Here is a 16,889-nt window from a genome sequence, read left to right as displayed (position 1 = left end):
TGCTAATCAGTCTAGGTATATGTAAAAAACTTGATGTTCGACTGTGGTGTTTGTTCAGATCAATTTTAAGATAAAATAGAGTTAATCACTGTGTGACAGTTCTTATAAGAAAAGCTTTCTGTGTATCATGTTGATAATGTTTAACCATCTTTCAAAATGAATTCACTTTGAGAAATATTGAAATAATTGTGTGGTACATCTTAGACATTAGGTAAATTGAAAGTTCTTTTACAGTTGAAAAAAAGATTTCCATTGAATAGCTTTTCATTTATTTCTTTCATTACTGTCTTGCAGTTTTCAATATACAGGCCTTTCATCTCCTTGTTTAAATTTATTCCTAGATATTTTATTCCTTTTGATGAAGTTGTAAATGGGTTTGTTTTCTTAATTTCATGCTCATGAACTGAAAGAATTAATATTGTTGCAAGGTCCATACTGTCTAAAGCAACATACAGATTCAGTGCAATCCCTGTCAAAATTCCAGTGACTTTTTTTCTCACAGAAATAGAGCAGACAACCCTGAAATTTGTATGCAACAACAGAAGACTGTAGTATAGCCACAAATAGTCAAAGCATTCTTCAAAAAGAACAAAGCTAGAGGCATCATGCTCCCGAATTTCACCACATTACAAAGCTATTGTAATTAAAACAGTATCATATTGGCAGGAAAACAGACACATAGATAAAAGGAACAGAATAGAGAGCTCAGAAATAAACCTATGCATGTAGGAGCAATTAATTTACAATGAATGGGGCAAGAATATACAATAGGAAAGAAAATCACTTTAATAAATGGCATTGGGAAAATTGGACAGGCACGTGCAAAAGAGTGAACCTGGACCACTCATACACCACACACAAAAATAACTGAAAGTGGATTAAAGACTTGACTGAACTAAAACCCATAAAACTCATAGAAGAAAACATTAGGCAGTAGGCTTCTTGACAAAGGTCTCAGTAATGATTTTTTGAATCTGACACCAAAAGCAACAAGAGCAGAAATTAACAAATAGGACTACATCAAACTAAAAGGGATCTGTGCAATAAATCAACAAAATGAAAAGGCAACCTACTGAATGGGAGAAAATATTTTGAAATTGATATATATCTGATAAGGGGCTAATACACAACATATATAAAAACTAATACAATTCAATAGTGAAAAAAATCCAATTAAATGGGCAGAAGATCTGAATAGACATTTTTCTGAGGAAGAAATACATATGAATAACAGATGCTCTACCTCATTAATCATTAGGAAAATTCAAATCAAACCACATGGAGCTATCACCTCATATCTGTTAGAATGGCTGTTATCAAAAAAGAAATAACAAGTGTTAGGTTGGGCAGAAAAGGGAACCCTTCTACTTTGTGGGAGGGAATATACATATGTGCAACCACTATGGAAAGTTCTGGCCCCTAGAAGTTCCTCCAAAAATTAAAAATAGAGCTACTCTTTGATTTAGCAAATTTACTTTTGATAATTTACCCAAAGAAAACACTAACGTGAAAAGGTGTCTGCACTCTTGTGTTCACTGAAGCTTTAGTAAACATATACAACAGCCAGTAGATGGAAACAAACTAAGTGTCCATCACTGGATGAATGGATAAAGAAATTGTGTTGTATATGCCCACAATGGAATATTATTCAGCCATGAAAAAAAGAATGAAATACTGTCACTTGTGACAATGTGAATGGACCTCAAGGGCATCATGCTGAGTGAAATAAGTCAGCAAAAAACAAACACTGTGTGATCTCTCTTAAATGTGAAACCTAAAAAATAAATTCCTACATAACTAAAAAAAAAAAAAAAAAAAAGACAACCAAGCACATGGATACAGCAGACAAGCTGGTGGCTGCTAGAGGTGGGCTGTGGGAGAAATGGTAAACAGTTTTTGTTTTTTCAGTTTGAATAAGTTGAATAGAGTTTTTAGAAAAGAAAAGATGTAGCTTTAAATTCAAAATCAATTGCAGTTCTCATCAAGATGGAGTAAACACACTCCAGCCTATCTGTCCAACAACCCTGAACAGAAGACATAAAGCAACTATCTGAAGATTCTGACAAATAAATAATCACAGCCCCTTTAGGGAAGGAGAGAAAAACCTGAGGACCAGCAGTGAGTCTCCTGGTTTTATCACCCCCGCCCCCTTCCCCAAACCTTGCTCAGAGTCAGAGCAGCCCAGATCCCAGAAATGGATTGTGGAAGCTGACAGCAAAGTCCCAGGAGAAGACCTCTCTTGTTAGAGCACCAGGAAAGATACCCTGGCAGGATGCAGAAAGTAGGAGAAATCCTTTCTATGTTTCTCATTCAGCCTTATCTCAAAGCAGGTTCCAGGCCCACAGCTACAGTTCTGTGGTGGTGGGGGCAGTGGCCATCACACACTTACGTAAAACTCAGGAAAAGTCCTAATTGGCCTGAGGAATTGGATAAGGGGGCTTCTGTGATTCAAGAAGTGTAAGAATTCCTATTACTCTTTTTCTATTTTTTTTCTCTCACCTCCTTGCCCCAGAGGGAGACCTGTCCTGGGAGGTACAAAGTGCAGCAGAGAGCTTGCTGGCCTTGGCCAGAGGAAAGATGCCTCTACTATCTGAGAGGGTGGGGGGAGCACAGAGGAGAGGGAGCCCAAGAAAGCCATTCCACAAGGTAACGTCTGAATTCCTAAGCTCATCCTGCTGCTTATTTTGAAATAACCAAAGTGGCACATCGGAGGCCTTGAGATCTGAATTGTGTAGGCCGATGCCCAGGTTCCTAAATGGCTCCTGAGAGGTGGCTCTGACTAGCACTACATAGACTTTGAAAATTATACCAGTAGTAGTCTCAAAGGCCATGGAAAGTAGGTCAGGACCTGTGTCCTGAAACAGAAACACTGTTGATACCTTTAGTACCTAATAAAAACAAAGATGAGAAGATTTTAAGAGGACCCAGATGGAAAAGAAGGAAAAAAAAAAAAAAAAAAGGAGTTCATGTAGTGGCCCAGTGGGTTAAGAACCCAATATAGTGTCTCAGAGGACTCAGGTTTGATCCCTGTCCTTGTTCAGTGTGTTAAAGTTTTGATGTTGCCACAAGTCATGGAGTAGGTTGCACATGCACTTCGGATCCTGCATTGCCTGCCGTGGCTGTGGTGTAGGCCAACAATTGCGTCTCCAATTCAGCCCCTGGCCTGAGAACTTCAGTGTGCTGCAGGTGTGGTCTTAAAAGGAAAAAGGAAAAAAAAAAAAAAAAAAAAAAAAAAAGACCCAAGTTTCATAATATTCAAATGTCCAGAATACAATCCCAAATTACAAAGAAACAGAAATTTCAATAACTCACAATGGAAAAAACAATCAACAGACTAACCCCAGTGCGACTCAGATATTGACATTTGTACCAGACTTTAAAGCAGCTGTTACAACATGTTCCATTGTTAGAATGAATGGAAAGACATTCTAATAAAGAAAGAGAAGTATTTCTGGAAATTTTAGTACTGAAAAATTCAGTAACAAATATAATAACTGGGATAGGCTCTTTAGTAGAATTAAGATGATAAAATATTTACAAGATCCACATGCCGAAAACCGCAAAATACTGATGAAAGTAATCAAAGAATATCATGTAATGGAGAGACATACTATGTCTCACTGAATTTGGAATCCTAAATGTAATTATGATGTCATTTCTCCCCTAGCCGATCTATAAATAATCTATGTTAACATAATCCACATGCAAAGTCCCAGGATGATTTTTGATAGATACAAAGAAGTTGGCTCTAAAATTTGTATGGAAAAGCAAATGAAATAGAACAACCAAGATAATTTTGAAAAGAACAGAATTAATGGACTCCCACATCCTAATTTTAAGACTTGATGCTAAAGGTGTTAGAATCAAGACAGTGTGGAATTGGCAGAAGGATAGATACATCCTTCAGTGGAATAGAGAAGAGAGTCGAAAAACTGACCCCACAGAAATGTGGCCAATTGATCATTGATAAAGGTGCAAACACAATTCGGTGAAGAGAGTTCTTCCCACACATCTTGTGGGAACAGTTGGACATGCCTGTGTTAAAAAACGAACCTCAATTTACATCTGAAACAAAAATGAACTCAAAATAGATCATAGACTAAAATAGAAGGTAGAACTATATAAAGCTTTGGGAAGAAAACATAAAAAATTTTTATGACCATGGATTAGGCAGTGATATCATAAAGATACAATCCCAAAGCACAGTTTTGAAAAGACAAAATTGGTAATTGGATTACGCAAAACGAAAAGCTTCTGCTCTGTGAAAGACAGTCTTCAGAGTAAAGAGACAGGCTGTAGATGAGTAAATACTATTTGCAAATCATTTATCCAACAAAGGACTTGTATAGTATATAAAGAGTATATAAAGAATTCTCAAGACTCAGCGGTTAGAAAACACACAACCCGATAAGAAACTGGGCAAAAGATGTGAACAGTTATTTCACTGAAAGAGATACATGGATGGCAAATGAAGCACACAAAAATACACTCAACAGCATTAGTCATTAGAGAAATACAAAAGTAAAATCATAATGATATACCACGGTATACCTATTAGAATGTCCAAAGTCAAAATAATTTTAGCAACTGACAATACCAAGTGCTGTCAAGGATGTAGAACAGCCCGCTGGTGAGAATCTAAAATGGTAGAGCTATTCCGGGAAATGGTTTGGCAGTTTCTTACCAAGTTATCCATGTGTTAACCACATGACTTGGTAATCTACTTGTAGGCATTCACTCTAGAGAAGCGAAAGCTTATGTTTTTATAAAAACCTGTGCCCAGCTGTTTATGGTAGTAGTATTCATAACCCCCCCAAACTGAAAGCAACCCGGTGTCCTTGAGTGAGTGAATGGTTAAGCTATGGTACATCCATACAGTGGAATACTACTCAGAAATGAGAAAAAAAAAGTCACTGATACCTCGAATTTAAAATACATTACACAACCGAAGAAGCTAATCTCAAAAGGTTACATAGTGTTATATGACATTCAGTTAAATGTCATTCAGGAAAAGGCAAAACTATTGTAACAGAACAGCTGAGTTGTTTAGGGATTAGGGATGGGGCAGGGTTTGACTATAGAGGGGCAGCATGAGCGAATTTAGAGGGGCTGTGATGGAATTGTTCTGTATTCTGATTGTGGTAGTAGTTACCATGATCTGTATACATGCACTAAAACTCACAGAGCTAGATACACCAAGAAAAGCAAATTTTACTGTTCATATATTAAAAATGAATTTAAACATAAATGCGTGAAGATGTAAAACAAATGTTTTCAAAAGCAAAGCAGGTAAAACTGGAGCTTATTCATGTACATAAATTTTCCCCCTTGGTTGAACTGCCAAGTATTCTCTCTGGAAAGTACTAAATTGACCTTCAACTTTATTTTATACCTCTGGTTTTTATGTTTTTACCAAACTTTTGATTGCTTAAAATGATTATACACATAGTTTATTCGGAGTTTGCTTGAAGTATAGTTTGTTTCTTAAGCTTTTGCATCCTTTTAAGAACAGTAAGAGTAGTAACATGATGCCTATGTTATGGTGAGTTAACACCAAGAGAGTTTTTTTAAGTCTTAGAGTTGTCTCCAGCAGTCTGATTGGTTATTCTGAGTAATGGCATGTGAGGCAAATGCACTTTTTTTTTTGTTTGTTTTTTGTTTTTAGGGCAGCAGCCACGGCATATGGAGGTTCCCAGGCTAGGGGTCAAATCAGAGGTACAGCTGCCAGCCTGCACTGCAGCTGCAGCAATGTGGGATTCGAGTCACATCTGCGACCACAGCTCACAGCAACACCAGATCCTCAGCCCACCAGCTGGGGCCAGGGATCGAACTGTATCCTCATGCGTACTACTAGTTGGGTTTGTTACCATGGAGCCATAACAGGAACTCCCAGCAAAAGCACTTTTTAAACAGAATAATACGTGTCATGTACTTTTCTGAGTCTGGGTTTTCTTTTTGTTTTCCAGACACAACGAAGCTTACACATGGACAAATCCTACCTGCTGTGTACATAATATCATTGTGGGTAAACTGTGGATTGAGCAGTACGGCAACGTGGAGATCACAAACCACAAGTAAGACACTGTGGTGTCCTCACTGGTCCCTTCAGTTGTCCTCAGAGGATTCCGCAGTCTTTTTTAAAAAGTTCTAGTAGAGCTCAGGGCTCCCACAGCCTTCACCCTCACCTCCCCGGCACACACTGCTGATTCTGTTCAGTTTCTGTTGTTCGCATGAGGCTGGATGACAGGAGGAATATAAAAGTTGAATTGTGTTCAGATCCTTCTTTGTGACCTTAGGCAGGTGTCTTAGTTGGCTCAGGTGGCTGTAACAGCGCCATAGACTGGGTGGCGCCAACAGTAGGGATTTATGTCTCATGGGACTGGGACATAATAGGCTGGGAAGTCCAAGGCCAGGACGCTAGCAGATCAGATGTTTGGTGAAGGCTGTCTTCCTGGTGTGAGGTTGGCCATCTTCTTGTTTGGAGACATGGCTGACCTCAGGTCATCTTGCATCTCCTTTCATGAGAGCACTGATCCCATTCACGGGGGCTCCACCCTTATGACCTATGACCTCAAATCCCCTCTCATGGGGACTAGGGATTCCCCATATGAATTCGGGGGAAAAACATTCATTCCATAGCAGCAAGTCAGTTATTTTTAATTTATTTATTTTTGTCTTTTTAGGACCGCCCCTGCAGCATATGGAGGTTCCCAGGCTAGGGGTCGAATTGGAGCTGTAGCCTCCAGCCTGTGCCACAGCCAGAGCAACACCAGATCTGAGCCGTGTCTGTGACCTACACCACAGCTCACGGCAACGCTGGATCCTTAGCCCACTGAGCGAGGCCAGGGATCGAACCCACTCTTCATGGATACTAGTCAGATTCTTTTCCACTGTGCCATGATGGAACTCCCCCAGTCACTTATTCTTTATGAACCTTGCTTCCCTTTTCTACGTGGCAGGTCCAGTACTGACTGTGGATGAGGGTTCTCTGTGTGGAGCCTGGCAGGTATTGCTGGAAAGGAGAGCATGGTCCCTGTTCTCTACTGCTTCTTCCATGTAACCTGAGCTTACTCTTTTCTTTATAGGACTGGGGACAAATGTATTTTGAATTTTAAGCCATGTGGCCTTTTTGGTAAGGAATTGCACAAAGTCGAAGGCTACATTCAAGATAAAAGGTAAAAGTTTCCCTTTTAAATGTTGAACAGTATAGGTGTCGTTCACTAAATAAAATGTCACCATTAAAAATCTGCCATTACTTAGTCAACAAGTATTTTAGCAAAGTGGAAAAACTTTCTTCTGCAAGAAAATATCAATTTCTTTGATCTGATACTAAGTCGGCATCTTTATAATACGAGGCAGTTGCAGCAAAATACTGATTTCATTGTTGGCTAAATATCAGTTTCTCTTGACAGCAAAAAGAAGGTCTGCGCCCTCTATGGGAAGTGGACAGAATGTTTATACAGTGTTGACCCCGCCACGTTTGACGCTTATAAAAAAAATGATAAGAAGAATACCGACGAGAAGAAGAACAGCAAACAGGTGAACATCCCGGAAGGTGGTATCGAAGGCATTCCTGGACTTGACATTTGTACCAAACCCTTTGCAGGTGGCATGTTAGTGCATCACCTGCAACCTCTTTGAACTTGGTGCTAATGCATGTGATTTCTCTCCTTGAACCTTCTTGATGAGCAGATCATCTCCTGGTAGCAGGGATTTGATAGAACCTTACGTGGCATGGGGTGCAGTTACACATACGGCCTTGAATTCATGTCACTTCAGAAAGTTGGAGTTCACCAAGGACATGTCCTTGTCCTTCTTTCTGTTGCTGTGCATTAGCAGTTGAGATCATGTGAATATTTAAAATTTCACGCAGCATGAGGACCTACGTTTTCATGCTTTCGCAGCTGTGTTGTCTTCTTCCGCATCCGAGGTCACTGGCTGAGAGCGTTGCAGTTGAGGGCTGCTGTCCGCTTCACGAGCTTCTCCCTGATGAGTCTGTTAGGTCCGCACAGGCTCTGCCCGCGTGAGGCCAGAGGCTGGGGGACCCAGAGCTGAGGGAGGCCACACCTGTAGGGACAGGAGGTGTCGGGCAGGTTACTTTCCAGGGCCGGTATCTCAGTTCAGAGCAGGAGCTGCTTAGAGTCCTGCCTCCTCTGCTTCAGCCTCAGGCAGATGCCCCCTCCCTGCTTCAGTGCTGTCATCTGTAAAGTGGGGACAGTGCTGGCACCCTCACGTCAGACAGGTGTGGGGGCTGGGGGCGGAGGCAGGGTAGCCCTGCCTGCTCGGCTTCAGAGCATCACTCAGAATTAGGAAGTCCTGCCCTCCCTCAGAAACGGAAGCTGTGTGTCTGGGCGACCTTTGTCATGAGTCGGGTTACTGGGGCCCCTAAGTGAGCAGGGCACCTCCTCCCGGGCCTTGTTGTCCCCTTATCCCCCTTCAGCTCTGTGACAGCTATTCTCCTCACCACTCCCTTTGTGGCTGCTGCTGTCCCCTCCTTCTGGAGGTGGCCTGATCCTTCTTGGCAGCAGGGGCCTGGCGGGGCTGGACGAGGGGATGCTCAGACTCAAACTCCTGGGCAGCAGCTGCAGCCCGGCCAGCACGAGCCATTTGGCGAAGACACTGCCCCCACCCTCCTTCCACGGGGTGGTGGGAGGAGCACCTAGGGCATTGGCACAATTCCAGAAAGTCTCCCTCATTGCCAGTCTGTAGAAAGCGGGCCTTGCCCCTTGAAGGGAGAATGCCACCCTCAGTCGCTCACCTATGTCCAGTCTCGCCCTCTGCGTGTGTCAGCCACCACTGATCTCTCATGTTCAGGTGCCACGAGGAGCCTGTCATCATCCATGTGTCACCTCCCTGCTGCTGTTTTTAAAACCACATATTTCAGCCAGGCATCTTAGATCTGGTAACTGTGACACTGGGACTATGACTTAACCTTCCAAAGGTTGAAATTCTTTATATATGAAGCTATGGCAATAATACATCTCCATAGGCTTATTACGTAAGGACTAAATATACAGAGAGCCGCTGGCATAGCTCTGCCTGCGGGTGGGGGCGGCCCAGCCAGAGGATGTGTTCGTTTCCTTTTTAGTCTGACATCTTTTTAAATCCTTGTTTTATCAAAGGCTTTCAAACTCCATCTTGGTTTGTGTTGTTGATAAATTTAGTTAACTGCTCCAAGAATTTAACCTTTTCTGGCACTCATAATGTTCCAGTAATTACTCAAATACAAAAAAAGTTATTTTTTATTTTTTAAAAAGCTTTTAAAATATTAAAACATGGCGTTCCCACTGTGGTGCAATGGGATTGGTGGCATCTTGGGAATCCCGGGACCCTGGTTCGATCCCTGACCCAGCACGGTGGGTTAAGGATCCAGCATTGCCACAGCTGCAGCTTAGATCTGATCCCTGGCCCGGGAACTCCATGTGTCATGGGACGGCCAAAAGAAAAAAGAAAAAAAAAAAAAATTTAAACACAGTAGTAAAGACAGGATGCCGACAGTGGTGGCAGTAGTGCCTTGAGTGCAGATAACACTAGATGAGACACCACACAGAGCTCACGAGACTCCCAGTGCTTATTCCATCGTTTGACCTGTGCTTTGGGCTCCCTGCCCTGGGCTAGTGAGGATGTGAGAGCATTAAAGTCACGGTACCCCATATATTCTAATACTGTGCAGTAAGCGGTGCTTCTCGTGGCATTTGTGAATGTATCCTTTTTAAGGCATTTCAGTTTTGTCCCTCTCTTGGTTCTTCCAGATGAGCACTTCCGAGGAGTCGGATGAAATGCCCATGCCGGATTCGGAGAGTGTGTTCGTTATCCCCGGAAGCGTTCTCCTGTGGCGAATAGCTCCGCGGCCTCCGAACTCGGCCCAGGTGAGGCTGGGCCTGCCGGCCGTGGCCTCGCTGTATCTTCAGCGCTGACCCGTGCCCTTGCCCCAGCCCGGGCGGAACCGAGGGACAGGAGGGTGGCTTGTTCCTGTCATCCCTCTACCTGCCTCTCAGCCCCAGGACCCTGGGCATTCCTGCCGCCCAGCCCTCCTGCGTTTGGCCAGCAAGGGTGCCTTGGGGTGGGGCTTCTGGGAGGCTTTCTGAACAGTCACTTGGGAGGAAGGCTGACTGGCTTCAGGGAAAACCCTGAGATGTGCAGTCTGAGAAAGGCCAGCTGTCATCACTACAAAACGGAGGAATGCTTCCAGGGTTGCATTTTGCATCACGCCTTGGTGTAAATTTGAACATTTTCTTCTTTTCAGATGTATAATTTTACCAGCTTTGCAATGGTTTTGAATGAAGTCGACAAGGAAATGGAGAGTGTGATTCCGAAGACAGACTGCAGGCTACGACCTGACATCAGAGCGATGGAAAATGGGGAAATAGGTAACTAACGCCTGATGGGTTCCCAGAGAAGATGAATTTCTTTGAGAAGGATGGTTGGTTTCACTCCTGGTGACTGTTAGCGTTTTCGTTGGTTAGCACTTGGTTTTTCTTATGTTGGTACAAGTCTCTGCTAGAGATTTTTGTGTGTGTGTGTGTGTCTTTTTGCTATTTCTTGGGCCGCTCCCGTGGCATATGGAGGTTCCCAGGCTAGGGGTCCAATCGGAGCTGTAGCCACCAGCCTACGCCAGAGCCACAGCAACGCAGGATCCGAGCCGCGTCTGTAACCTACACCACAGCTCACGGCAACACCGGATCGTTAACCCACTGAGCAAGGGCAGGGACCGAACCCGCAACCTCATGGTTCCTAGTCGGATTCGTTAACCACTGCGCCACGACGGGAACTCCGATTTTTTTTTTTAATTAAAATTCAACTTAAATTCTGTAACCTTTGTTTTAAATTTGGGAATCTGAGATAGACTTTAGTTGCTCCTATTTAACTTCCTCAGTGATCCTCCCTGAGAATTTAATACAGTGCATATGACCAGAGGCAGGCCTTACGTGTCAGAGAGGAATTTAGAAAATGATAGCATCTTTATCAACTAGTTCTTTCCTGATATATCTCAGAATTTATATAGTGCCTTGTGAATCTCAAAGAAGAAGTTGGCCCTGGTTAATTATAACATTTTTATCTTGTGGTGTTAAATGGCTTCTAATCCAGTGGTTCTCAAAAAGGGGGCAGTTTTTCCCCCAGGGGACGTGTGGCCACATCTGGGGACTTGTGAATGTCACACCTGGGGAGCTGCTCCTGGTATCTAGTGGGTGGAGGCCTGGGGTTCTGCTCACGTGCCTGGGACAGCCCCCCAGAAAGCATCATGGGGTACATTGTGTCAGCAGGGCAGGGCTGAGAAGCCTGCTCTAACAAACACTGATGCTCCCTTTGATTATCTGAGATGGTACAACAGTGTTTTGCAAGATTGTTTCTTAGGAATAGAATATGAACGAGCTCTGTGAGGTCTTGCTAAGCACGTATTCAGTTTTTCCACCCAATTTTTCACTAAAGCTTTTTTGTTTTGGTCTTTGTTGACTTTTCTAGGGCCGCACCTGTGGCATATGGAAGTTCCCAGGCTAGGGGTCTAATCAGAGCTGTAGCTGCCGGCCTACTCCAGAGTTGTAGCTGCTGGCCTACTCCAGAGCCACAGCAACGCCAGATCCGAGCCACGTCTTCAACCTACATACACCACAGCTCATGGCAACGCCAGATCCTTAACCCACTGAGTGAGGCCAGGGATCAAACCCACAACCTCATGGTTCCTAGTCGGATTCATTAACCACTGAGCCACGATGGGGACTCCTACCAAAGCATTTTAACCTAATTTTTTTTGGCACTAATAGTAAGCAGATTCTCCGAGAAAATGCAGACGTTGTTAAGGGCAAAGGTTGTAGAAGGTGATGACTGGGTCTTGAGTGCCACCTGCCTTTCACGGGCTTGGGGATGTGCTCACCTTTGAATATGATGTCTGGCTGTGGAGTTTGTATTCTGATAAAATGGAGATGTGCTGATACCTGACTCCATAAAGTGTGCTAGTGCTGAGCCTAGTGGTCTCTGATTGCAGAATGACTGTTTTTCATTGATGTGCTGATTTTAGATCAAGCTAGTGAAGAAAAAAAGCGACTTGAGGAGAAACAAAGAGCTGCCCGCAAGAACAGGTCCAAGTCGGAGGAAGACTGGAAAACAAGGTGGGCTGGGCCCTCCAGGGGCGGGGTGGGGCGTGGCCAGTGGCGGGCTGCAGGGCATGGCCAATGGCAGGCTGTAGGGCGTGGCTGACTATGCCCTGTGAGTTGCCCCCAGCCCTGAGAAAAGTGATTTCCAAGCTGAAAGGGCTTCATGTGTGCAAAGAAAATGGACTATTTGAAAATTAAGGGTAAATATTCCTACACAGTTATCGCAGGTAAGTATCAATTAACCAATCTTTACTCCCTATCCAGTAAAACCCTGTCTCACCCATCTTTAAGGGGGAAAGTAAAATCTAGAATTAAGATTTTGGGCATGAAAATAGGTCCAGAGCCATTGGCTTTTATGTACGTGAGTAAATTATATGGCTGTTAACCCGTACATATGTTGTGTATCAAGGATATTTAGACAAGGCCGTAGTCTTCCAAACACAAGAGGTCTGACATGTCATGGAAGTACATTTTGTTCAAGTAACACCTCGGAGTCCATTCAGAAACAGAAACTGGGCCATAAAATTTCTAAATTTTGAAAGTTTTTTTTTTTTTTTTGAGGAATCAGGAATTACATTAGTAGTCACTTGTATTGAGTAAAAGAATCTCTTGTAAATAGGAATAGAATAAAAACATTTTCTGTTTGTATATTACATAATGGAAGCTACTGTCTCCCATTAGTCAAAGTTGTTCAATAAATTTCAGAGCCCATATGGGCATAATTTTGCAAGCAGTTCAGTAGATATTATTTGTTAGCCCTTTTGCATTTTAGATAATTATTAAAACAAGAAATGACCTGAGATTTCATCCAGTCTAATGGTTTTTGGACTTTTTTTCTAGCATCAAAATCTTTTTTACATTTAGACAAGAGAAGCAATAAGGTCCTACTGTACAGCCCAGGGAACCCTATCCAGTCTCGTGAGATAAACCGTGCTGGCTTCCCTGCTCCTATCAGTTTCACTCATTTGAAGAGTTCAGGCAGTGTGTTTTTTCAGCCTTTGAATAGTGGTTCCTGCTTATGAACATGGCTGAGTGTGATCCTGACCTGCCTTCCTGGAGGAGCCCACAGACCTTATTAACTGAGGTCGTGGGGGGACTGATAAGAGACAAAAGATTTGGAGAAAAGAGAAGGTGGATGATGAGACGGAAGAACCTGGTGAAGTCACCTCCTCCCCCAGTGCTAGTAGCATCACGCAGTTAATATTTTAGAGAATGTTACTGTACTGACGGAGACCCACGGATGCTATAGACACAGAAACACTGATTAAAAGTTAGCAAAGACATCTCCACCCACCTCTCCCCTTTTCTGCGGTCCATGCTTGCCTAAAATGTTAAAAACTGCACAAAGTGGCATCTTTGTGTGGGGGAGGGGAGGGCGCACTGAGAGCAGCAAGGCTTCCAGACATTGCTCAGTGGGCTAAGGATCTGGACTTAGGAGAAATTATTTTCATAAATATTACTCTAAAAAAGTTATATTAGAAAATTTTATACAAATTGAATTTTGAACTTTTTTCATTTTTTGAAGTTTTATTGAAGTACAGTTGATTTACAAGGTGATAATTTCTGCTGCACAAGGTGATTCAGTTATACACACATCCTTTTGTTTTTTTTTCAGATTCTTTTCCCATGTAAATTATCACAGAATATTGGGTAGAGTTCCCATTGCTATACAGCAGATCCTTGTTGGCCAGTCATTCTGAAATTTGAACCTTTTGAGCAAGTAATTTTGCATTTCCATTACCTAAAGAAAGCTGAGAATATGGGAAATGGGTGATTTGTCTTTTAAAGGACTAGAGAATTAGGGCAGTTCTTTACAGAATTTGACAAGATAGGTTAAAATGTTAAAAACTAGATGCAGCCTGTGAATCCATCTTAGCATGGCGAAAATAAAAGGCCCAGGAGGATTTGGATCAGATTAGTTTCGGTGGATTATGCATAGCATAGTATATTTGAAAAATCATGGTCTTTAAAAATGACTTAAGCAGTCCCCATTGTGGCTCAGCCGGTTAAGGACCCAACATTGTCTCTGTGAGGAGGTAATTTCAATCCTTGGCATCACAGTAGGTTAAGGATCTGGCATTGCCACAAGCTGCAGCATAGGTCACAGAGGCAACTCAGATCCGGCGTGCCTATGGCTGTGGAATAGTCTGGCGGCTGCAGTTCCAATTCCACCTCTAGCCCGGGAGCTTTCATATGCCATAGGTGCAGCTCTAAAAAGAAAAAAAAAAATGACTAAGGTTTGATATCAGTGACTAGTTTGGGCAAGTTATTTACCTTCTCAGATATTAAATAAAAACTTGATAAAAATTTGGGGGGGTGAATTCCAGTCGTGGCTCAGTGGTTAGTGAATCCGACTAGGAACCATGACGTTTCGGGTTCTATCCCTGGCCTTGCTCAGTGGGCTAAGGATCTGGCATTGCCATGAGCTGTGGTGTAGGTCACAGATGTGGCTCGGATCCTGCATTGCTGTGGCTGTGGTATAGGCCAGCAGCTACAGCTCAGATTAGACTCCTAGCCTGGGAACCTCCATATGCCACGGGAACAGCCCTAGAAAAGGCAAAAAGGCAAAAAAAAAAAAAAATTGGGGGCATTGACTCTGAATCAGGCACCTTCATATTACTGTAGGTATGTCGGAAAATCTAACTTCCTTACCCTAATTCCTTACTCCTCATTGCATAAAATAATGTTTTCCAGTGGAAGGTAAGGAATGGGCCTAGGCGAACAGATAAGTATTTCAGTTTTTATGACTCTGCTAGACAGAAGCTCCTACTTCTGCTCAGTACTGTTGTTAAATGTTGCGCAAAATCCTTAAACCTTTTGGGTGGTCTCATGACACCTTTTTTTTTTTTTTTTTTTAATGGCCACACCTGCAGTTTATGGGCGGTTCCCAGGCTAAGGGTCAAATCAGAGCTGTTGCTGTCGGCCCACGCCAGGGACACAGCAGTGCTGGATCTGAGCCACATCTGTGACCTATGCCAGAGCTTGTGGAAACACAGATCCTTAAGCCACGGAATGAGACCACGGTTCAAACCTGTACCTTCATGGACACTGTGTTCCTAAGCAGCTGAGCCACATTGGGCACTCCACATGCTTTGGAGGAGTATTCTACATATACATCCTCTCTGAAACCCTTCTTGAAAGTCTCTTCAGATCCCTGACTCACTCAGTGAGTCGCCGCAGTGGGCACCCTGCGATGGCAGTTCCCCCCAGTCAATCTTGTCATTTCTCTTTAAACAGGTGGTTCCATCAAGGCCCTAATCCCTACAGCGGAGCCCAGGACTGGCTTTACTCGGGCAGCTACTGGGACAGAAACTACTTCAATTTGCCCGACATTTATTAAAATGTAGATAAGTTGGTGCGTTTGGCTAATCTACAGATAAGTCTTAAACCCTATGTTTTAAATTTTTCTTCCTTGGTTTCTACTGATCTTTTAAAGAAAAGAAAAAAACTCTCTCTTGGTGATAACTTGCATTTCACCCAACAGAAGTAGGGCATGAGGTGATATTGGAGATGAAAGTCTAAGGAAAAATGGGTAATTTTGCTATCCAAACATACTTATTTGGAATACTATTTTATATAGAGGTATGGGAGTTTCCTGGAGAATATGCTTTTGATGGTTGCTGCGGCCATATTTACTGAAGGTTTATACCTAAATGTAACTTTAGCTTTATGGAATTATATAGTAACCCAGATCAAGTTATTTTGAATATTTTTATGCTGTCATGCTTGAATGTTTTAGATGTAACTTTGAAATGTTTAGAATTCTGTACAATGTTTATGTGCTCAAATATAGAGGTTATGTCATTTTGTAAAGACTGCATTGAAAAGATGGCTTTTCTTCATACTAATCCTCTCAGTTTTACCCCTTCCCACCTCTAAAAACAAAATGCCTGAATATTCGGAGTAGATATTCCTGATTTGAAAATTCTAAACTGGAAAAGGTATTTCATTTGCTTATTTTAGTCTTCTGAATTTACTTTTACAATTTTCTATAATTAATGACATTAGAATTAAAAGGTGTTTGAATTGTACGTATGAATTGAAAATATGTATAAAACCTAGCAAGTCACAAATACCCTAGGAATATAGATTTTAGTCATCATTACATAATGACAAACCTTTTTAAATGCTTCAACTTCCAGTGGCAGATGCCACAAGAGAAATTCAGTTGAACTCATGTATTATAAGTATCAAACTATATAAAAGGAGGTCTCGTGCATTTCAAGTTTGCAAGGCGCCTGTGTACTTAAGAGATGTACAGAGATCTACTGTACAGTAGCTTTGCCCCTTTAATTGGGGTACATTAATCTCTATGGTATTTATCCACCCTACCCCACCCCCAGACTGCGATCTTGCTCCAAGGGGCTTTAGGTAGCTCCCAGTAAGTTATTTTAACGGCTGTCTTGAAGTTAACAAGTGTTACAGTGAAATAATCTACCTGATGCTAAATAAAGGCTCTAGAATGTTCAAAACAGTGTGGTTTCTTTTAAACTTTCAAATATACTGATGTTGCACTTGATACAGTCCCAAATTATCAAGCATGTCCTTTACAAAGAAGTCCTTGTGGTGCCAAAGTCCCCAAGGCCAGAGAGCTCAGCCCTGGCTCACATGCTAAGTAGGCATTTAGCACGTAGTGTTCTCTGGGTAGATACAGTATTAGGGAGCAGGGTGCTACTGTATTCACTCAGCCTGAATGCCCAATAATGAAATTATCAAGTGGAACACCTTGCTAGAAAATTTGTGACTAGATCTTCTGGAGTGGAAATGTTCTTATTTTACAGTGCATACAGTAAGAGC

The 16,889-nt window shown here is 42.4% G+C and overlaps 1 protein-coding gene across 7 annotated transcripts in view; it reads left to right on the top strand.

Annotated features, from left to right (window-relative positions):
* The window catches only part of OSBPL1A (oxysterol binding protein like 1A), a 244,221-nt gene extending 227,657 nt beyond the window's left edge, over nt 1-16,564 (top strand). For 4 of the 7 annotated variants that reach the window (XM_021096189.1, XM_005665323.3, XM_021096190.1 and 1 more), the window contains 7 exons: nt 5,967-6,074; nt 7,086-7,175; nt 7,413-7,539; nt 9,753-9,869; nt 10,247-10,370; nt 12,017-12,107; nt 15,330-16,558. In XM_021096189.1, coding sequence (XP_020951848.1) covers nt 5,967-6,074; nt 7,086-7,175; nt 7,413-7,539; nt 9,753-9,869; nt 10,247-10,370; nt 12,017-12,107; nt 15,330-15,432 — 760 coding nt within the window. In that variant the 3' untranslated portion in view covers nt 15,433-16,558. Of the gene's footprint in view, nt 1-5,966; nt 6,075-7,085; nt 7,176-7,412; nt 7,540-9,752; nt 9,870-10,246; nt 10,371-12,016; nt 12,108-15,329 lie in introns of all 7 variants that reach the window. The other 3 variants (XM_013999263.2, XM_003356381.3, XM_003356382.4) reach the window with 1 other exon arrangement.

The sequence above is a fragment of the Sus scrofa genome, chromosome 6 (assembly GCF_000003025.6).
Source record: "Sus scrofa isolate TJ Tabasco breed Duroc chromosome 6, Sscrofa11.1, whole genome shotgun sequence".
Lineage (NCBI taxonomy): Eukaryota > Metazoa > Chordata > Mammalia > Artiodactyla > Suidae > Sus > Sus scrofa.
This window is presented reverse-complemented; position numbering and strand designations above follow the sequence as displayed.